Consider the following 23,901-nt stretch of genomic DNA (forward strand, 5'->3'; position numbering starts at 1 on the left):
GTCCCATCACTCCAATTGCGTTCTGGGATGAACCCCAACTGATCGGGGTTGATCAAGCCCTGCATATGTGGTGCCAGTCGGGCAGCCAGTATGCTTGTGAAGATCTTAAGGTCCACGTTTAATAAAGAAATAGGGCAGTAGGCCGCGCAGTCTAGTGGGTCCTTGCCCGGTTTAGGGATCACAACCACTTCAGCCATAATCATAGTCAGGATCACACTACCAGTATCACTAAAATAATTAAATAATTGAGCCAGAGTCCGGGCCAACTCACTGGCTAATGTCTTATAAAAATCGTCGAGAAGCTGCCTTCTCCAGGGGCCTTCCCGGACGCGAAGTCACGGATGGCCTTAATGACCTCTTCTATGCAGATACCTGCATCCAGACTCGTTGCCTCCTGTGAAGGAAGGGATGCCACCAGGATTTCACGCACTTAGGACTCGGCCGCTTCTGGGTCTGGAGCGCCAGCGCTATATAGATCAGTGTAGAAAGACTCAAATCTGCCTGCAATATCACCATCCGCGTGCAAGACTCCTTCCTGGGTGTCTCTAATTTCTACAATACGCAGAGTTTTCATCTGCACACGAGTACATTTGCAAAGATTTTCCTGGTTTTATTACTCCCGGCATAGTACCTCTCTTTGGTCCGCAAGAGCGAGTATTCCACCCTATGAGGGCAAGTGCTTTTAGCTGCTGTCCAGCAGCATTAAGTTGCCTCCTAACTTGTACGGTTCCCGTCCTGTGGTGCACTCCCTCCAGCTCTTTCACTTGCGTATCAAGCCGCTCCCGTTTTTCTTTTCTGTTTTTAATAAAACCTGGCGCTATTGCAATAAATCGGCCTTCTACAACCGGCTTGAAGGCGTCCCACAAAAGAGAGACCGAGGATGCTCCGTCCTCGTTAAGTTCGAAATATGCCTTGATTGTCGCCGTATTTCTTGAACATTGGCCTCGTAAGTGAGCAGTTTATGGTTGAGTCTCCACTGCCCGCGTCCCGGGACACCCCCTTGAATGTGCAACATTAAATTAACTAGTGAGTGGTCTGAAAGAGCTGCGGTTCCTATAGTGACCCCTCTGTACCTTTTGTGACTCTTGGGGATGTTAAAAACCAATCTATGTGGGCGAACGTTTGGTGACCTGCTGAAAAGCATGTGTATTACCTAGCGCTAGGGTATCTCTGTCGCCACACATCTGTCAAACTCAGGTCCTTCAGTTTTTGCGGAATTGCATCTGATAACACCCCTTGTGTCCCTGTCCTTGTACGGAACGGTTCAGCTGTGCATCGTGTACTATATTAAAATACCCCCCCATGACAAGGTCCTTGTCTGCTGATTCCAGGATAGCATTCAAGGTGTCATTGAGAAACGCCTCCTGTTGCTCATTCAGGCCATATTTAGTTGCATTGGTGTAGGCGTGGTTCCCTATGTCCACCCTCAAGGCCAGAGCTTTGCCCGGTACCTCTACTTGGGCGTCCAAAACCCTGCCCAGGAACTGAGTGGCAAATAACACTGCTACTCCTGCCTTCTTGTCTCCAGATGAAGAGAAGTGTTGCCTGTCGAACCATCTGGAGCGGAGGCATTTCTAATCTGCTTTCAATAAGTGAGTCTCCTGTAAGAGGCCGACATCACAATTCAGTTCTCTCAAGAGAGACAATAGCGCCCGAATGTCGGTATGTGGCTAAGGGGTGACGTTGAGCCTATGGTGTGCCACCCGGGCTTTGACAGCAAACCCCAGTCCTCCGAGTCCTACCCCGTCTCTCCTCCCATCAGCTCTATGGGAACCCCCCATCGCCAGAGCGCCCTCCCCACCCCCGACCAACCTGAGATCGTATATTCCCCAACTGAAGGCCTACCTCTAACCCTAACAAGAATCGTGAGAATGGAGCAGAAAAATGGAAAAAGAAAGAGAAAATAGCGTAGAACAATAATCTCACAGCATGAACAGAGCCCTCCAACAAGAACAAGGCACAACAATGTGCATGGGTCCGTATATACGACGATACGTCATTCTCTCTCATACGTAGGGCTCTACGTCGTGGCCAATTTCTTTGAGGTTGGGACCCCTCCTGAGGCTAACAGAGGAGTGTTAGCCGAGCCAACTGCAGGACCTCGATACTCACTCACTCTTAGGCTATCCAGAGTCCCCTCCGCCCCGCAGCCTACGGATCAAAGCCTCTCTCTTGCTGCTTTTCGAGCTTTGTGGGCTGTGTGGGCTTCACTCTCCTCGTCCTCGGGCGTCTTCTCGGATTAGCCGACATTGAGGGCATCGCCATCGACCATTTTCCGCTCTCCGACTCCTCATCAACCAGATTTTCGCAGAGTATGTCCCTCACCTCTTTCAGGGACGCAATTCTTTATCACACATGAAGGACATGCTAAAGGGGTGACCCCATCGGTAGCATTTCCTTTGTCTCTCAAGAGGAATGTATGCGGCCGCAATGCCTTTTGGCGTTGTAGGGTGAGAGGGGAGAGATCTTGGTACACGCCGACCTGAAGGCCTTCAAATGAATGTGTTGCCTTGTCCCTTGTGGTCTTCATAATGAGTTCTTTCTGCCTGTATGAGTGGAGACAAGTAAGAATATCTTGTTGCTGACCCGGGTTTGTCACTGGCCTTCCAGCCCGGTGTGTGCGATCCAAAATAATTTCTCCATCTCCGAGCTCTGGGGCTGCGTGTCGGAAGAAGCGCACCAACCAATCTTCCACTTTCCCTCCATCTGCCTGCAGTGGCACTCCCTTGAGGTGGATTTTGGACCTCTGGGAATGGTTTTCCAAGTCCTCCAGACAGAGATGAAGCTCATTATTGCGCTCTTTTAGCTCTAATAACTCTTGGACCTGTTCAGTAAGCGCCTTATCTCGGCGCTCGCCTGAGTGCTCCAGGGGGCCCACCGATCACCAATCTCCTGCACGGCTGCCTTGAGCAGCTTAACGTCAGAGGCCATTTCCTGGCGCAGAGCTGCAAAATCTTCCCTCAGGAAGTCGAAGAGTTGCCCCAGAAAGCCCCTTGTGATGGGTCCATAGCTGAGTCGCCTGCGGTCCTGTCTTCTCCTCCTTGTCTGCAGCAAGCCGGTCCATCCCATGCATGTCTGCTTTCTTAGAGGCAAACTTTTGTAGGAGGGTCTTAGATTGTAGAGTCTTTCTTCGTTCTAAGGGAAGTCATCTCGGGAGCCTCTGAGCTCAAAGGACCAGACGTGTGGGCAGGGCCTGGGTCTTCTCCCCCTTTTGGCTAGGCCTGAACAGCTCTCATGCACCACACGTCCAGCGTCCTGGGCCTACCACCACTGCCTCGCCCCACAGTTGGTGATGCTCCACCAGGGCACCCAAGCTGGTGTCATTTCTCCAAGTAGGTTAGGCTTTCGTGTCTAGCTATCTCCTCCAGTTGTTGGCTCCCTTATCCAAGGCTCCCTCCCACCACTGTGCCACAGGTTTTACCCTCTTGTCGACATCCAGGGGTCCACTAACCGTGTCTCCCTTGTCTCCACGCTGCCTCCTTATCTGCGGAAGTGTACTTTAGTGCAGAGTCTGTGCCCCTCACCCCAGACCTGCTGTGTCTGGAGCAATGCTCCTCTCACTCAATTGCTCCCTGGCCCTCACACAAGTATTAGCAGGTCTTCCCCTATCTGGCCTTTGTGCCAATTCAGATCACCCTGGAGGACACACCAATGCAGTCACTCGTTCCCTCGTGGCTCTGGGGTGGTGCGCAGAGAGAGGGGGAGCCCAGGCAGCCGCGCTCACCGTATGCACCAAAACAGTTTACCCGGGAGCCGCTGCAGTCTTTGCTTCATTACCAGGTCTGTTCAGAGAGCACGCCGTCTTCCATCCAGCGCTGGGGCTGCCGAAACCTTACTTTACTTTACTTTTATTCATTTATAGATCGCAGGCGAATCATACCCGAGGGGATCTCTCGGCGCTTTGAGAGTCAGGTACTTGGTGGGCGTGCACATCTAAAACAGCCATGTCTTTAGAAGTTTCTTAAACGCCGCCACTCCCTGCTGCAGCTCCGCACGGGCCTGGTCCTCGGATCGCCGCTGTGGGGCTGAGCACTGGCATGTAGGCCGCAATCTCTCACACGGGGGAGTCCAGTCACCTCTTAGTCTGGGTTCCTTTCTCACTCCTCCGACTGCTGTTGCGCCCGTCTGGGAGGCGCCTCTCCAGGCCCCAGCCTCCGGCTCCGCGGCTCAGGCCGTTCGCGGCCATGTCATCTCACTGCCTCCAGCGGCGCTCCCCAGAGCTCTACGGCCTGGGGGGTGACTGCTGCGTCACACCTGCTCATCTGTGCTCAAATATGGCCTGGGTCGTCTCCTGTGCTTAGGCACCCCTACCCGGTCATGGCAGGGTCCCAGATGCCGGAAGGAAATGCCTTTATCTGCCTCGGCAAGCAGAGCTCCTTAGGCTTGCTGTTGCTCCCCCGCCATCTTGTATTTAAAGAGTCAGGAGATCTGAATATTTCAAGGGACTGTCGTGCAGGCCAGCAGAATTACTCAAGGAGTAAGGGCACCAGGGACAAGAAGAAGATATAGGGGAATATGAAGAATTTGGGCATATTGATGCATAGAGAGGAGTTTGTATCCCTCAGAGGCTTCTACAGTAGAGGTGGTTTATTTTTTGGTGGAGCAATTTGAGAAAGGTTTGGGTTACAGAACTATGAATTGTTACAGATCAGCTATTTCAGCAGGAAATGTTCAAGTAGATGGTAGGTCGGTAGGATGGGACGTTATGGCATGTAGAATATTTAAGAGTATGATGTTGAGAAGGCCACCTGAGGCAAGCTTTGATGTTTTATGAGAAGTTATCTTTTTTTATTAGAATCCTGGCCAGTGAATATATATTTGGATTTAAAGGAACTTTCAGAAAAGTTGTCAACTCTATTATGTTTGTTCATGCATAGGATCAGTTGTGAAAACATTGGAGATGAGTAGCAAAATGTATGGTCCAGATGGTGTATATTTTGAAATCTGGAAAAGGACAAAGACCATGTATGAGTCTATCTTTTATCCAAGTTTCCCTAAAGAGAGGAATTTATGTGTGGTAGAATGCTTGTCTGAGTATGAGAACAGAATGATGGAGTACAGAAGAGATGGGGAGAATCAATTACTGATATGTTAAGCCATATGGTGCAGTGAGTACTGGTACAACTGTTAGATGGATTACGTGGGTAATGGAACTAGCAGGTATAGATGTTTAAGGCACATTCTTTAAGAGGTGCTGTGGCAAGGAAAGTGTTATTTTGTCTGGTGGAAGATTGGAGGAACGGCCGATTGTAAAGCATTACTTTAGCCCAGTAAAGCATGTGTCAGATTTGTGTTGAAGGTCTTTCAACATGCATAATGGTAGCGTATGGTCTTGAAATGAAATGCCAGTTCTCCAAATATTATGAATAGAGAATCAAGATTTCATTAAGGACATGGAGGCTAACATTATCCCTCCCACCACTTCCCCTTTGCGAAGAAGATAAAAAATGGGAAAAGAAAAAGAAAGAATAGAGAGTATAATGTATCTGAAGTTTATTGATGGAATAACAGTTTTTGAAATTTACAGGAGATGTATACATGATAATAGATACATGTTGATGACTTGTTTGCTATTCTTAGAAGCACAGTAAGTACAATAGAGAAAGGATTACAGGGGCAAGGGATGATAGTCCGTCGCATTTAAAAAGGAAGAGTGTTCTTCTATGAGGGGATTACTTATGGTCTATGGTTTTGTGGTTCTAGACTGATGTTTATTTTTGTAAAGTTCTTTAAAGGTGCTGCTGGAGTGGCAATGAAAGGTTTAATGCATAATGTTAGCCTTCGTGTCTTTAATGAGACTTTATTCACTATCCATAACATTTGGAGATTTGCCATTCTAGTTGATAGATTGATTAAAAGTTAAATTTCTCAGTGCGTATATATACAATGTGGATTTGGCAATGTCTGCTTCCTTTGTGCTTTTGAATTTCATTTTTATTTTTATTTTCTCGTACTGTTTGGCTTTTTTAGATGATATTATAAAGTGGCCTACTAATGAACAATTTGTAGGTTCTTTATAATAAATTAATAGGTGCTGTTAGAAAAGCCCTACATGTGGTATGTAAGAGACTCATCCTTTTATGGCATTGAGCAGACAAACTCAATGAGGTTTGCTTTGTGGTTTACTAACACTTAGCCTGAGTAATGGAAGACCTCTTACAGCCATGTATGGCATTTAATAAAGGACCTATTAATCTACAGATCACCTCTGGCCTCCAAGTATTAGATATGAAAATGCTTGTGTTTTAATAGCTTATGTCTCATAAATCATAATAACCATGTGAATTTTCCATGTCTTAGCTCAGCAAACACTTATTGGTCCTCAATACATTTACATTTTAACTGGTAATTCCAAATTGGCCTATTTAGTAGACATTTGGTTTACTTTTTAGAGCAGTGGAGGTCAGACGCGTGAAAGTCCATTGTCACCTTGTGTCAGTTGATGTCCATTGGGGCAGAGTACCGTCTGTTTAAATCTGGTGGTCAGGGTTGGACCACTTATGGATTCAAATCAGAAGATTGCTTAACATGTGTGCATTTGTCCATCTGCTATAGATATCTGGAACTAATGGTGGCCTCGGATGTTACCATAATTTCTTCAGCAAACATGGGTGAGCGCAGACGCTGACTTGTGATTTCACTTACTCTGTTGTGAAATCACTCATCAACAAGACCAAATGTTGCTATCATTGTGACACAGATTTGTGCCAGAAGATGTCTACCTACATCACCAAATTCTTTTGTAAAGCACAGGAAATTAGGGATTATTATTATTATGTTTCTTATATAGCGCCTGAATCGACCCCCAAAGGGGTATCTCCGCGCTTGCCTTGGGAACCCGTCCTGGCTTTTCCCTGTGAGATAGCCCCTACAGGGCATCCCCAAGGTGAAAGCCAGGCATCCCGCCGCGGGGGGCCGTTGTGGGGATTAAGCAAGCTTAATGCCCAGAGTTGCAGAGTGTGAACCCATGATTAGGTCAGGCACCGAAGCGAGAATTATCGAGTCCATGGACATTTGAGCTCACGACCCTGCCGCGTCGGGAATTGAACCCTGGTCCCGGGTCTGACCTCTGCTTCAGGGTCTGCCTGCTCTAACCAGTGAGCCACACTTCTTCACAATAGCCAACTTCCACTGAAGTGGTGTTTTTGGATCCTTAAAATGAATTTATAAATATGTTTGGTACACTAATAATGCTCTTAAAAATCTTTGCTTCATGATAGTTTCTGAAGGAGAGTGCAGAGATTTAAAGTAGAAGATTTTAAAGTGATATATTCTGATGACTAGCTAGACTGTATTTGTTTCATGGAAATGGGGTATCTGTTTTTATTCCAGAGGGCTGTGACCATGTGTTCATAAACAAACAATTTGTGAAGAATCTATTGCTATATCAAGGTGGTAGAGACTACACTTTACCGTAGAACAACAGGACTTTGCAATGGCATGGAACCCAAAATGTGTACATTCTGAATCTTTTTATTATAACTAGAGTTCGGTAGTGTTGTAGAAGGCATACCAGAATGGATGGTCAAATAGCGCTGAATAGTTTTGAGGATAGGTAGAAATGGCCTAGAGTATTCCAACACTGAGCAGGTAAAATCATCAAATGTTCTACAATCTATCAAGATAAATGTTTACTTTCTGACAGCATAAGAGTAGAAGACTTACAAAGTGACCTCTGTTAATTTATTTTCAGATTATAGCAATTTGGTACCAGGGCTTCGTAGTTAACTTTGTGGACTGATGTACAATAATACAGATACTGTACTCCCTAATTTTTCCAGCATTGTCTACTTTAGTTTTATAATCTAAATATTTATCAAACGCAGTACAACCATAATTGCTATACATAGTATGAGTGCACGTTGTCTTAGTCAAAACAAAGAATACAAAACAATTGCAGACTCCTATGAAACTAAAAAGCTAAAAACACACAAAGATTACAGGAATAATGGCTGGTTAAACAGGAATTACATTGATCCTGAAGTTCAAACAGCAGTTGGTTTGTAATTAAAATGCTAAAGAAGAGGTTGCAAAACTGCTGAATCGCTTTTCTTAAACCAATCGAGTAGGTTATAAATTTTAGAAGCATGTGCTCTAAAAATATTCACCTGAAACTCTGACTATATATTTTAAGCAATTCAACCTACAAAAGGATGTTAAACAAAAATAACTCATTCTCCATAAAGCTAAAGTTAACGGACCACATTCTCTTCAGTGGGTGCAGTGATGTAGAGCCTTTGATAAGTGTCTGTTTAAGGAACACGTGAATAACAATTTCCAAATGCAATAGGCACATTTAGTGACTTTTAGGCTGTTCTTAGAGGACAATATTCATACCATAGGATTGTTATTTTTTTCTTTTGATTTGCATCCGCCTTAAAAGCTTGTGAACAGATATAAAAGGGATGCATGTCCTTGTCCCATGTGCATTTTGGTATCAAGTCATGGTTCCACGTGCATAGACTGTAAGTAAATTTAGCCTGCTAAGAGTAGTCGGTGCTTCTTTAACATGGTCCAAGAATAGAGTTCCAAATGTTGGATGTTCAAGATGCCTGAAATCATTATAAGTATGCTTTCAGGCAACCTTCAAATCCAAAACATATTGTATAAAATGACAATGCTATTAATTAATGTGTTGGATAATTATACGTATTTGCTGCGCATGTTAGGTGGAAAGAAAAAACTCAACCATTAAAAACTATTATTTTCGTTTTGATTCCCGAATGTTCTCTGCTTCGTAGTAAACTTGAAATACCTTATTTCAAGGTAGTCAACATTTTTATCAAGTCGGGGCTTTGTTTTTGTAGTTTTCTTGCTATTGTGAGGCCATCTTAGATTTTTTGGTATATTAAAAATATATGAATAAAAACAAGATAAACATTTACAACCAATAAATTGTTTGATGGCTTACTGCACTGTACTTGAGCAAACCGATTCCATCAGGCACAGTCTCTAAAATGTTGAAAGTGTTTTTAGGGATATGATTGAATTTCAAGCAAATAAATCCTGTCCAAGGAACCTGGACTCTGAATGATTATACTTATAGATAGACTCCACCTGTTTCTCTAGAATCTGCACGTGACAAGGGACTGTAGTTCAAAAAGATATAAAATGACTTTTCCTTAAACTTGTCCTTCTCTGGTTATTAGTTAGCTTTATGCATATGTTTTAAACGTGTTGTTTTAAAGAAGGGAAGAGATCCTTTATTCTGCATTACTTAAGGATTTGGTGATGAAGTGGACATCCTGCCCTAAGGCAAAAATTGCTTCAACCCTTGTTTATAAACAGCATCATCATGCCACATGGATCATGCAAGTCAAAACATCAATGTCGTGTATGTGCTGGATGAAGCATCAGGACTAGATGGTCATCTCTGGACCATCAGACATAAAGAAGTCCTGACTTCCCAGTCCAGTTGCAGTAAACTACATCTCCAAGGTAAAAGGTGTTGAGTACATCACTGTGTAGCATCTGTTCCTGCTGACTTAACAGAACTGCATTGGCGATGGCTATGGGCATGAGGAGAACATTGTTTTCTTATATTATCAAAAGTTAAGGTAGCACACCACACGCTGACAGTAATGTTGATGGAGGGAGGAAGGGAGGCGGTAGGGTGAGCATTTAAAACACGGGGAAAAATGAAGAGGGGGAAAAAAAGTCCTCTTTTGTTTTTTTAATACAGTTCCCAGCAGGAAGATCAGGATAGGAGGCTCCCGCCTGCTCCAGATAAAAGGAACCCGCAGTTTCCGGGTGAAGAAAGGGGGTTCCCTGTCCAGCTTTCGCCGGGCCGGCAGCCTAAAGAGCACCAAGCTATCACGTCAGGACTCAGGGTCCGAGAATGAGGATCTACAGTTGTCCCAGAGCAGGGACACTGTCACTGACATAGGTAAAGCAGATAAGGGTGGTTTAGATAAGCTTAATAATCTGTTGTGATGAAAAAATCGCTAGTTTTCTCCCATAGTATAGACTACCACCTGCCAATCCTTGCTAAAGTTGTTTTTCTTTAGTTTTGTTTCACTTGCTCCTACTTTGGTGCATTGTACCCTTTTTTCATCTAATTGGTCACCTGCCACCAGTGTATTCATTCCACACTAACGGCTTCAACATCAGTGTGTTCACCCCCTGAAGTCATTCAGTGCTTTAGTCTCATGACGTTTAACTTTAATTTTCCTATGACCAGTTTTTCTGTGGTGGGTGGTAACATTGTAACAGAAGCTCCATTCTTGTCACCAAAATAAGACACATATATATGCATACGAGAACCTGGTCTTTAGTAATAAACAATTAGGTAAGACCTGCCTTCATAGTTAAACTAAAAGGTGCTTCTCCATGAACAGACCAAAGTGCGCAGAATGTGTGCCTTATTTAGGACTGGGACACTCCACCTAGAAATGCTCTGAATTTGTATGTTCTATTTTTAACTGAGTAACTGTACACCTATTCCCAAGCCCTTGGTAAAAGACCAAAACGTTTTATACCTAGAAATGCTCTGAAATTCTTCTGTTCTCTTTTTAGATGAGGAACTGTACATCTAGTGCACAGTTTTATGCCTTTCGATTCAGCACCATTTGCTGAACCTAAAATTTGGCATCATAGAAATTCCTCATGTTGAGACTGAAGCATGGCCCAAATGTGGTCCTGGTTTCGGTGTTTGTGACCGATCCATGGACTCTGTTCAGTAGAATTAGAATTTTTAAAATTTGGATCTTTTTCCCCCTTTTATTCCCCATACTTGTCAGCTTCCTTTCACTGGTGCTACTACACATGCCCAGGGGTAGCAAAAGCAGCAGACTATGATGCCAGTGAAGGGTTCCTTACCACAGAGCCCTGTCAATGCAGGTCAGTCATGGATCTAATGATTTGTGTCATCTGTGCGCTTCATCGAATGTGTTTCATGTTGCTTTTTTTCATTTGCCCCCTCCCCGCCCACGATTCACACAAAATGGAAAAGTAATTTCAGACAAATTGAGATCTTGTGATTAGCAACAACATTCAGCATTTAATAATCCAAATTATGACCTGATGACTAACGTAAGTGGGGAGCAGAAGGGCTGTGAGACAGGATTGCATTTTTCTAATGTGGCATACTGCAATAATCTTGTTTTTGGCTAATAGAGTGTTAAAAAGCTGACAACTTGTTTGATGTTTCTTCTTGAGAAGAAGGCAGCCCATGGAGCACCAGTGAACCAAGCATTGAGCCAGAGGGATTGAGCAGCACAGGCACAGCGGAGAGCTACCATCGGAACATGTCTTGGTTACATGTGAGTAAAGTATGGAAAGCCAACTTTAGTTTGCAGGTAATTTACAATGAGTATGTGTTTTAGAGATGATCAAATGATTTAACCTGTGTTTGGACAGGAGTATATCAATCTTATGTCCAGCTCTTGATATATACCGTATGTGAGACCAATGACAGCTTGTGGATGGTACCAGAAACCATGCCAATCCAACAAAGTAGTGAAAATCACAACAGCTTAGGCCCCCTATGTATAACCTAATGTTGTGTTTTACGCAAAGACTGGATGCTGAGACGATCTGTTAAATACCTTGATTGCCTAAGAAAAGGGCGACTCCTACCAGTTGCCATGGTGCCACCCTTCACTTAATAGTACAGAAAGGTGTTTCTTTCAGAGAGATACAAATAGGTGGGAAAAAACCCCACAAAGAATAAAAGAAAAGTCTCTGTGGCACTTTGTCTATTGATTGTACTTTAAGATTAATGAAGAGGTGAATAGCAATACAACACGCATCAGCAGTAATTAGGAAGAGTATTGCAAGACAAATCCAAAACAAATATAGTTGAATTTCCAGCTACAGAGACAAATAAAGAATCAAATGGCCAGTGAATGTGATAAACAATAAGGGAACAAATGCATCCTTCACTTGTAGGTGCCTCCTCATATATATTTAAACAGGAGCTGACATCACCGGAAAACCCTTTCTTCCTTCTAGGTTTGGTCGCATCACGTAGGAGTCCTAGGATAGACCACAAACTTGGAAAGGGCAGATTATAAGGTTTGTCCGTGCTTCTGTCTTGAAATTTATGCTTTCAGGCATTTGAATCAGAAGTCTGATTTTGACATTCTTCGTTCAGAATTGGACTCTACTACTCTGTTGCCCATCTTTACAGTGTGAGGAACACCCCTTCTAATTGCAGTGAGTGTGGAAGTGCTTATGTAGTCTGTGCTTTAGGAACACCTAAGCACACACTGACTGCAGTGCTCAGCAACACACCACCCGAATGAGGAAGGAGCATGCCGTTTCCATGCTTGTCTCTTCTAGTAAAACTCTTGCCATTCTTGGATGTAACAGTATGCCACCTTCAGAAGGTTTCTTCTAGTGTTGTTGAAAACAATAGCATGGTAACAAAGGAACATTTATAAAAGAACATCTATCTTATCTGCTCAGTATGATGATAACCTTCAATGTTGATCAGAAATTGAAGCAGACCTTAACCTTCAAGAATCACAGGTTTCTTGGACCTTATGTTCTGGTTACCATTATACCGTAACTGCAAGAGATTCACATGCAAGCCGATATTAATGATTGATGAGAATAAATATCTTAGGCTGAGATAAATGAATAACTAGTAATCAAAGGAGAATGGACACTGGTATCCGCAAAAAAACCAATAGTTTTTTGTATCGCAAACCCTCATAGACTTCCTGGGAAGTGTCAAAGCGGTATATCTTTTCTCCGCCCCATCAGGAGTCTTGGCATAGTCATCGGGTCTACGATTAACGTGCAAATGCCTGCCTCACCCGAGGCTACTTCTGGTATTCTGCAGAAGTGTCCAGAGATGAAAAAGGGGAATTTTTTTTTTAAAAAGTAATGGCTAGATCAAAAAAATGAAAAATTTAATAAGTACAAAGAAATAGCCACTCTTAGTAAAAATTCAATGTTGATATGTAAGTAGCTGAGTTATGAGGCTACTATATCTTTCCAAAGGTGTCGACATGTTTCAGCTCTCAGGGCCCACAGGGGTCAGGGGAGCTTTCGTCAGGACAAATAACAAACATAAAACAAAAAAGAGAGAATCGCTATGTCTAACGCACACCCCTTATGTGTGAGTTACATTACAGAAAAGCTGGAATTTCCAAACTGTAAAGAAAGAAAAAAGCCGACAGATACTACTATCAGATGATGCAGTGGTCAAGCTTAGCAAGCATAAGCACACAATAATCAAGCATTCATTATTTGCTAATAAGGACTAACCTAAGTTTTAAGGCTAATCCATGTTTATTTTTTAAAAACAGAGAGGGAATGGGAGAAACAAAGGAGGGCTGGTCAGGGAGTGGTCATATGGTACTGCCCATGATGTTATATGTCCAGATTCGATAATGAATAAATATAGAAGCTCTAGGTAATGGATGGATTTTCCTATGAACTATCGATAGAAGTATTATCTTAGAAACTGAAGGTAACAATATAGCTGTTGTTGCCACCGAGAACTCTCGTGCTCATTGTTATGAAAGCCGAACTACGAGAGCTGAATACTCATCTAATGCCCATTTTCAAAAATGCAGCTGCGTGCCTTGACATTACAAGCGTCAATAGTTTGTCATATGCATACACATATATCGCTCGATTACACGTATTTATCACAGGCTATCAATGTGGCACTGGTTCTACCTGTGGCGGGTTAGTATTCATAGTTATGTTTGTTAAAAACATTTGTGAAGCGCTTCATAGCCAGTGACTAAATTTCACATTTCGCCCCATGCACAGCCCCAAAATGTTACCTTGCGTAGTCCGGAGTCGGACTTCAGCGGGGAGTCAGGGTCGCGGCAGGAAATTGTACTGGTTTTGGAAGACAGAGGCGTCTCTCGTTAGTGGTGAGCGCTAGTCTTACCTGGGTCTCGATGTAGATGGTGTAAACGCCATTCTTACCCATGCGGCGTGTCTCTGAAGCCTTGTGCTGACTCTGCCCCCGGTTATGGGCGGGTCTGTAATCGGCGCTTGTTTATCGCGGTCATAGGCACTGAAAAGGGACTATTATTTCAGTAGTAAGATGGTGGGTAATTATGAGATGGACCGAAGGGGTTACCATACTTGAACTACAAAATGCGGTAATTGTTTTTTAAGCTCATAAATATCATGAGATTAATGATAATTTATCGCTTAACGGATAGTTGAGTCATTAGGGCCACGCAAAGTAGCAACAGATGTTAGTTAGATCATTTTGTCAATTTAGTACATAGGTACATGTTTTATGTGTTCACTTTGTATGGTTAGGCGAGATGAGGACACAATGTGATACAGTTCTACATCACGAGTACAGTTGGTGCCAGGGAATGTGATCATTCATTCCTATTTCATCAGTTTTCAGACGGTCAACCCATCTTTGCTCTTTATTGAAAAGGATCTGTTCAGCGTTATGGTCTTTCACTTGTAACATTTCCAGTACAGTCCATTTCAAATCGTCACATGTGTGACCTGCTTCCACAAAATGTGTACACAATTTGGTCTCCTTTTTTTCAGTCTGACGTTGCTCCGGTGTTCCCCTATCCGGAGTTTGACTTTTCGGCAAGTCATGCCGATATATTGTTTTTGGCAAGGGCATGTGATGAGGTATATCACGTGTGAGGAGTTGCAATTTGTATGGCTCCTCTGAGTCCATAATAGATCATCATTCAATTGCAATGTCTTTGTACAGGTGGTAAATTTGCAGACTCCACACGTGCCACACGGATAATGTCCAGTGACCGGCATCATATGTACATCTCTCATTGTAGGTTTGTTTTGCGTTTTCTTCGGTCTTGTATGGACAAGGACATCTTTGATATTTTTCGTTCTCTTGTTTGCAAACCTTGGCTTCGGCCACTTCAGAGTTCCCGATGTTAGGATCTGCCAGTTCTTTCTGATGAGTTTCTGGACATCGTAAGTAGCTGGACAGAAAGTGGTAACGCATGTGACCAGATCTTTGACTGGTACACCTAAAGAACCTGTCCATACAAGACCGAAGAAAACGCAAAACAAACCTACAATGAGAGATGTACATATGATGCCGGTCACTGGACATTATCCGTGTGGCACGTGTGGAGTCTGCAAATTTACCACCTGTACAAAGACATTGCAATTGAATGATGATCTATTATGGACTCAGAGGAGCCATACAAATTGCAACTCCTCACACGTGATATACCTCATCACATGCCCTTGCCAAAAACAATATATCGGCATGACTTGCCGAAAAGTCAAACTCCGGATAGGGGAACACCGGAGCAACGTCAGACTGAAAAAAAGGAGACCAAATTGTGTACACATTTTGTGGAAGCAGGTCACACATGTGACGATTTGAAATGGACTGTACTGGAAATGTTACAAGTGAAAGACCATAACGCTGAACAGATCCTTTTCAATAAAGAGCAAAGATGGGTTGACCGTCTGAAAACTGATGAAATAGGAATGAATGATCACATTCCCTGGCACCAACTGTACTCGTGATGTAGAACTGTATCACATTGTGTCCTCATCTCGCCTAACCATACAAAGTGAACACATAAAACATGTACCTATGTACTAAATTGACAAAATGATCTAACTAACATCTGTTGCTACTTTGCGTGGCCCTAATGACTCAACTATCCGTTAAGCGATAAATTATCATTAATCTCATGATATTTATGAGCTTAAAAAACAATTACCGCATTTTGTAGTTCAAGTATGGTAACCCCTTCGGTCCATCTCATAATTACCCACCATCTTACTACTGAAATAATAGTCCCTTTTCAGTGCCTATGACCGCGATAAACAAGCGCCGATTACAGACCCGCCCATAACCGGGGGCAGAGTCAGCACAAGGCTTCAGAGACACGCCGCATGGGTAAGAATGGCGTTTACACCATCTACATCGAGACCCAGGTAAGACTAGCGCTCACCACTAACGAGAGACGCCTCTGTCTTCCAAAACCAGTACAATTTCCTGCCGCGACCCTGACTCCCCGCTGAAGTCCGACTCCGGACTACGCAAGGTAACATTTTGGGGCTGTGCATGGGGCGAAATGTGAAATTTAGTCACTGGCTATGAAGCGCTTCACAAATGTTTTTAACAAACATAACTATGAATACTAACCCGCCACAGGTAGAACCAGTGCCACATTGATAGCCTGTGATAAATACGTGTAATCGAGCGATATATGTGTATGCATATGACAAACTATTGACGCTTGTAATGTCAAGGCACGCAGCTGCATTTTTGAAAATGGGCATTAGATGAGTATTCAGCTCTCGTAGTTCGGCTTTCATAACAATGAGCACGAGAGTTCTCGGTGGCAACAACAGCTATATTGTTACCTTCAGTTTCTAAGATAATACTTCTATCGATAGTTCATAGGAAAATCCATCCATTACCTAGAGCTTCTATATTTATTCATTATCGAATCTGGACATATAACATCATGGGCAGTACCATATGACCACTCCCTGACCAGCCCTCCTTTGTTTCTCCCATTCCCTCTCTGTTTTTAAAAAATAAACATGGATTAGCCTTAAAACTTAGGTTAGTCCTTATTAGCAAATAATGAATGCTTGATTATTGTGTGCTTATGCTTGCTAAGCTTGACCACTGCATCATCTGATAGTAGTATCTGTCGGCTTTTTTCTTTCTTTACAGTTTGGAAATTCCAGCTTTTCTGTAATGTAACTCACACATAAGGGGTGTGCGTTAGACATAGCGATTCTCTCTTTTTTGTTTTATGTTTGTTATTTGTCCTGACGAAAGCTCCCCTGACCCCTGTGGGCCCTGAGAGCTGAAACATGTCGACACCTTTGGAAAGATATAGTAGCCTCATAACTCAGCTACTTACATATCAACATTGAATTTTTACTAAGAGTGGCTATTTCTTTGTACTTATTACATTTTTCATTTTTTTGATCTAGCCATTACTTTTTAAAAAAATGTTTTCCCCTTTTTCATCTCTGGACACTTCTGCAGAATACCAGAAGTAGCCTCGGGTGAGGCAGGCATTTGCACGTTAATCGTAGACCCGATGACTATGCCAAGACTCCTGATGGGGCGGAGAAAAGATATACCGCTTTGACACTTCCCAGGAAGTCTATGAGGGTTTGCGATACAAAAAACTATTGGTTTTTTTGCGGATACCAGTGTCCATTCTCCTTTGATTACTAGTTACTTAGAAAGGGGAAATGAATGGACCCTATTCTTCCTCTTCCCTCCATTTCAATTTTTTCAATGAGATAAATGAATGACAGAATAAATTCTAAGTATGAGGCAGATCTGATAAAGACTTCTAGTCTCAGATACCTTACCTCAGAATATTCTGAAGGCATCAGACTAGAACTGGACAGTTTGAGCAATACCTCTACACGCCAGTAGGTGGCGTAGTTCAGCTCATTTCAACATAGTCAACGTCATCAATGCCAAAGGTGACGTTGAAAGTCCCTATGTAGGCGCCACCCCAGCATGCTGACTTCAGTTCTTTTCTTTCTGCACCATAAGTGTGGATCCCGAGAGAACTACTTCTCTTCACTTTTTGGACAGCTTTTTTGACATTTTGTCAAATTCTTTAGACCTTTGTCTTCCATTGTGGCAGGAATGTCCCCTAAAAACCTGTGGGGTTAAATCTATGGTTACTGTTCACGGACAGATGTCTGTGACCAACTCCCATCTGATTTGCCTCTGATGCCTGTAGCTGGACCATGACTCTAAGGCCTGTGAAGACTGTCCTGCCATGAATCCAAAGGCACTTTGGGAGCAATCCCCAAAGCTCCTAGTCACCAGTCGACTCCGCGCCACTCCAGATCACAGTTGTGTGGAAATACCAGGTCCGTTAACTGAGCTATTCCCGTTCAAAGTCTTCAGTGAGGCTCACAGACAATTGGAAAAATCTAAGGAGTCAAAGCTCTACACAACTTCACAACACCGGTCCAAGTCATCAGATAAGGTGAAGGAATGGTGTTACCACTCTAGGCCCGGCTCCCATGTGTCGACCCCACAAACTGTGTCTAGGTCTGCTCTGCCCCATACCTCCCCTCATTTCTTGGAGCCAGAGAGACCCCTGCCCGGCTAAACGTTTTATGAGGTCATGCACCTCCTATTTGGGTGGGCCAACCCCTCTGCAGCATCTTCAGATCCCATGGGCTTGGCGGGTGCTCCCACTGGATTTCTACCAGCGGGTCCCCTGGATCCAGTAATGGATCCAGATTGTCTCCAGTCACAACCTCCTCCTGAGCAAGTTCCAGTGACGTTGTCCCTTGCACCGCCAAAGCCCCATGATTACACCGACCCCATCTTCATACTTGACTCATGCTATGGAGTTAGATTGGAGTCACCCAACATCGACTCAGGCCGGAACTCTACCTTCTGAGTTCCGACTTATTTTTTCAACGGACCCTTGAGGAGTGTGATTGGGGAGGATCTGAGTATTGTTATGGCTGGTACACAGTCTAAATATCGATTCCTAATTGTTGACTTACACATATATCGAGTTGAAAATATCGAAGGGACATAATTTCAATGTCAAGAATATCGTTGGACAGAATATCGACCCTTAGGTAAGTAATATCGAAGTTAGTAATATCGATAGCATAGATATCTATGTAACTAATTTCGATGTTACTAATATCGATATTTGTATTATTTTTATGTATTTAGTTATGTATGTGTAATATGTTTTTGTTAAGTATTTTAATTTTTTTAAATTATATGTGTATTATTTTTATATAATAATAATGTTATTTTTAAGTAAATGTTATGTTTTAGTACCGGAGCGGGTTGTGGGTATATAGGGGAATAGGGTGGGAAGTAATTTAAATATACTAAATTAATTATTAATTTTTAGGAATTATAAATTAATTTGAATTAATTTTTGTTTTTATTTCTGTAGCGGGTTGTGGGTTTATAGGGGAATTGGGTGAGAAGTAATTTAATTGTAATTAATTAATGATTTCTAATTTTTTTTGTTATGGATAAACATTTTATTTATAATTAATTATTAATTGGCAATTAATTATTTAAATTGATAATTTATTTTTTTAATTGGTAATTAATGTTTTTAATTGTTAATTAATTTTTTTAATTGGTAATTCATGTTTGTAATTTGGAAAGCATTTTTGTAATTGGTAATTCATTATTTAATTGGTTAATAATTTTGTTATTGGCAATTAATATTTTTAATTGGTAATTATTTCTTATTAATTGGAAAATATTTGTAATTAATTGGTATAAAAATGAGTTATAAAAATATTATTTGGTATAAAAAAATATTTTATTGTTTAATAATTTTTAATTGTGAATTAATTTTAAATAACATTTTTTTGTAATGCAAAATATTTTATTGTTTAATATTTATTATTTGGTGAGTAATATTTATTCATTAATATTAATTGGTATTTGTTGTTAATTTATTGTTAATTATTCAAATGTAATTGCTTTTAATAATTATTAATTGTTTGTATATGATGTAGATTTATTTTAAAATTTATTTATACATTATTTTAAATATGTAAATTATTTATAAGTATGTTATATTTAAATTCTACGCTATCCAACGCTTTCCCTACTGTTGCACCCTCTGGAGTTGGAATAGTAATTTTAACCCCTACGCTATCCAACGCTTTCCCTACGGTTGCACCCTTTGGAGTTAGAATAGTAATTTTTACCCCTACGCTATCCAACCCTTTCCCTACTGTTGCACTCTCCGGAGTTGGAATAGTAATTTTTACCCCTACGCTATCCAACGCTTTCCTTACTCTTACACACTCTGGAGTTGGAATAGTAATTTTTATCCCTACGCTATCCAATGTTTTTCTTACTGTTACACCCTCTGGAGTTGGAATAGTAATTTTTACCCCCACGCTATCCAATGTTTCCCCTACTGTTGCACCCTCTGGAGTTGTAATAGTAATTTTTACCCCTTCGCTATCCAACGCTTTCCTTACTGTTACACCCTCTGGAGTTGGAATGGTAATTTTTATCCCTATGCTATCCAACGCTTTCCCTACTGTTGCACCCTCTGGAGTTGGACTAGTAATGTTTACCCCTATGCTATCCAACGCTTTCCGTACTGCTGCACTCTCTGGAGTGGAAATAGTAATTTTTACCCCTACGCTATCCAACCCTTTCCCTACTGTTGCACTCTCTGGAGTGGGAATAGTAATTTTTACCCCTACGCTATCCAACGTTTTCCCTACTGTTTCACTCTATGGAGTTGGAATAGTAATTTTTACCCACCCGGTATCCGACGCTTTCCCTACTGTTGCACTCTCTGGAGTGGGAATAGTAAGTTTTTACCCCTAGGCTATCCAACGCTTTCCCTACTGTTGCACTCTCTGGAGCGGGAATAGTAATTTTTACCCCTACGCTATCCAACGTTTTCCCTACTGTTTCACTCTCTGGAGTTGGAATAGTAATTTTTACCCCTACGCTATCCAACGCTTACCCTACTGTTGCACTCTCTGGAGTGGGAATAGTAATTTTTACCTCTACGCTATCCAACGCTTTCCCTACTGTTGCACTCTCTGGAGTGGGAATAGTAATTTTTACCCTTACGCTATTCAACGCTTTACCTACAGTTGCACTCGCTGGAGTAGGAATAGTAATTTTTACCCCTACGCTATCCAACGTTTTCCCAACTGTTTCACTCTCTGGAGTTGGAATAGTAATTGTTACCCCTACGCTATCCAACACTTTCCCTACTGTTGTACTCTCTGGAGTTGGAATAGTAATTTTTACCCCTACTCTATCCAACGCTTTCCCTACTGTTGCACTCTCTGGAGTGTGAATAGTAATTTTTACCATTACGCTATCCAACGCTTTCCCTACTGTTGCACTCGCTGGAGTAGGAATAGTGATTTTTTCCCCTACGCTAACCAACACTTTCCCTACTGTTGCACTCTCTGGAGTTGGAATAGTAATTTTTACCCCTACGCTATCCAACACTTGCCCTACTGTTGTACTCTCTGGAGTTGGAATAGTAATTTTTACCTCTACGCAATCCAACACTTTCCCTACCATTGCACTCTCTGGAGTTGGAATAGTAATTTTTACCCCTACGCTATCCAACATTTTCCCTACTGTTGCACTTTCTGGAGTGGGAATAGTAATTGTTACCCCTACGCTATCCAACACTTTCCCTACTGTTGCACTCTCTGGAGTTGGAATAGTAATTTTTACCCCTACGCTTCCAACACTTTCCCTACTGTTGCACTCTCTGGAGTTGGAATTGTAATTTTTACCCCTACGCTATCCAACACTTTCCCTACTGTTGCACTTTCTGGAGTGGGAATAGTAATTGTTACCCCTACGCTATCCAACACTTTCCCTACTGTAGCACACTCTGGAGTGGGAATAGTAATGGTTACCTTTACGCTATCCAACACTTTCCCTACTGTTGCACTTTCAGGAGTGGGAATAGTAATTTTTACTCATACGCTATCTAAAATGTATCTATTTATTTCTATTAGTTTTATGTTGTTATTAATTGTTATTTATATTAATATTTTATGTATATACATTTATTTGTAATTTATTATATATTTATTTATTTATAAGTTATTAAAATAATTAATGTAGTTATTTTGTAATGAAAAATATACTATGTATTATATCTTAATTATTATTAATTTGCATTACATTATGTATTATTTTTAAATATTATAATATAATGTTAAATATCTTTATACCATTTATAAGTATTATTTTGTTAATATTACAATTTTATTTTAATAAAACAAAACAATATTTTACAAAAAACGATATTTTTGACATTCTATATTATTTTTTCGATATTTTTGTACTTACCTTGTTAGGTATAGGATCCCAATATTTTTGCCATCGATATTTTTGTTGCGATAATTGTGTATGTCGATATTAGTGTATTCGATATTTTGTCATAGATTCGTATGGGTGACCTGAATCCCCATGTATCGGAAGTTCTTGTACCTCCTTTGGAATTCTGTGTGGGGAGCGCTGCTGCATCCATTTTTGCTAGCACAGCAAGTGGAAACAGGGTAGATTGACAGTTATTGACTTTAGGACTGGACACTGTGCCAAAATTCACTAGAATGTCCTGTAACTTGGGCAGCGCCTCTTCGGGTCGGGTTAAATATAACAAGGCGTCATCTGCGTATAGGAACACCACATGTACCCGCCTATCCACCGATATACCACCGAGAGGTATCGTCGCAGCCTAATCACCATCGACTACATTGCTAGGGTGAATAAGAGTGGAGACAGCGGAAATCCTTGCCATGTACCCCACTCTATAGAAAACCTTTCGGAGATCACCCTACCGCTGCGTACCTATGCGGTGGGTAGATGGTATAGAAGACATATCCAGGCAACATATTCCTGGCCTAATCTCATTCTTGTCAGTAACTCCTAGAGATAATCACATCTCAGGGTATCAAAGGCCTTTTCAATAGTTAAGGCAAGTACTGTGGCCCTGAGATCCATTCAATCAATCAATCAATCAATCATAGGCATTTATAGAGCGCTCTACTTACCCGGAGGGTCTCAAGGCGCTAAGATCCATTGTAGCTGTGGTGTGTAAAATGTGTGACAGTCTCCTCAGATTCATATGGGTGCCACGGCCTGGCATGAAGCCACACTGGTCAGTGTGGACTAGATGGGTGATTATCCTGCTTGTACTTTTTATCTTAGCCCACTCATCTACTTGCACCTCAGTGACTTTGATAGCATTACATTTATCCTTTTTTCTTCTGACCATTCTTTTTTTTCACCTGTTTTCCATCTTTCCAAACTAGACCTCCCATTCATATTATATCACTTTTTATTAACTCTACTTGGATACATTAAATAATTAGTATTTCAGTACCAGAAAAGCTCAAATAATGAGAATCCCATATTTTAGTGTGGTGTTAATCTGTACACTATTACTGCCTTCTTCGCATGCTCCTTCCAACACAACCCCCAAGCAACTGCTTGCTGTATTGACTCCTTAAAGACTTTGTTAAAGCATTCTTTAATGCCAGTAGCTTCATGATTAAAATAAAAATCGGTTTTCTTATGTGTAATTCTCTGTTCTTTAAGAACGGTTCCATATTTGTGGAAGTGAGTTGAATCCCATTCACAGTCAATAAGACAGAGGGATAATCTTCCCTACCAAACAATTAATCTAGGAAGCAGATAGCGTCATAAGTTTCTATTGCATTGGCCACCTTTATCTCTGGCCAACTTAAATACATATCAATAAAACTTATAACAAACTTGTATAAACTTGGCTTAACTTGAAGTGCGAATGGGCCCAATAATATCCAATGCTATTTCTTCCCGGGTCCAGAAGGCGACTTACTCAAAATGATGTTGAATTCTACATTTCCATATTTTGTCACAGTTTACACATTCACTGCAGTTTCTCACTGCTTTTTCAGTCATCAAATCCATACTGGCCACCAATAACTAGCCCTAACTCTTTCCTTAGTATTGGATATGTCTAAATGACTTTAATGGTCACTAACAATTAGGCGCTTTCTTAGGTTAGATGGGGCAACAGTCTACTACCTCTTAAGAGTAAACTATCTTTCATTAAGAGTTTATCCCTCACATTCCAGTAACATTGCTACCCTGTATATGCATTCTTAGTTTTCCAGGCTCCCTTCAACAAGTTAATCACTTCTTGTAAGACTTGATTGCCTTCAAACTCATTTTGCCATTCCAATGATACTACCTGTAGCCGCATACACATTCATATCTTTGTCATAAGTCCCACCGTCAAAAACATCACTGATCAAATCTTCCCCTTTATCCTCCTCGACACATAACCTGGAAAACAATGTGCCAAGAACTTTTTAGCATCTCGAACATATTTTAAATCAAAATCCTGGAGGACAACTATCCTCTTCTGTATCGTGCTCAAAATCAGATCTATTCCTTTCTTGGTGGTAATGTTCTTTAATTGTTTGTTGTCAGTTTTGATG

The 23,901-nt window shown here is 41.5% G+C and overlaps 1 protein-coding gene across 1 annotated transcript in view; it reads left to right on the forward strand.

Annotated features, from left to right (window-relative positions):
* The window catches only part of UNC80 (unc-80 subunit of NALCN channel complex), a 2,521,865-nt gene that overhangs the window by 1,020,639 nt on the left and 1,477,325 nt on the right, over nucleotides 1–23,901 (forward strand). Inside the window, exons 27-28 of the mRNA XM_086955549.1 lie at nucleotides 9,683–9,886; nucleotides 11,161–11,261. Of these exons, the coding sequence (XP_086811675.1) occupies nucleotides 9,683–9,886; nucleotides 11,161–11,261 (305 nt within the window). The remainder of the gene's footprint in view (nucleotides 1–9,682; nucleotides 9,887–11,160; nucleotides 11,262–23,901) is intronic.

The sequence above is a fragment of the Lissotriton vulgaris genome, chromosome 2_1, assembly GCF_964263255.1.
Source record: "Lissotriton vulgaris chromosome 2_1, aLisVul1.2, whole genome shotgun sequence".
Taxonomy (NCBI): Eukaryota; Metazoa; Chordata; class Amphibia; order Caudata; family Salamandridae; genus Lissotriton; species Lissotriton vulgaris.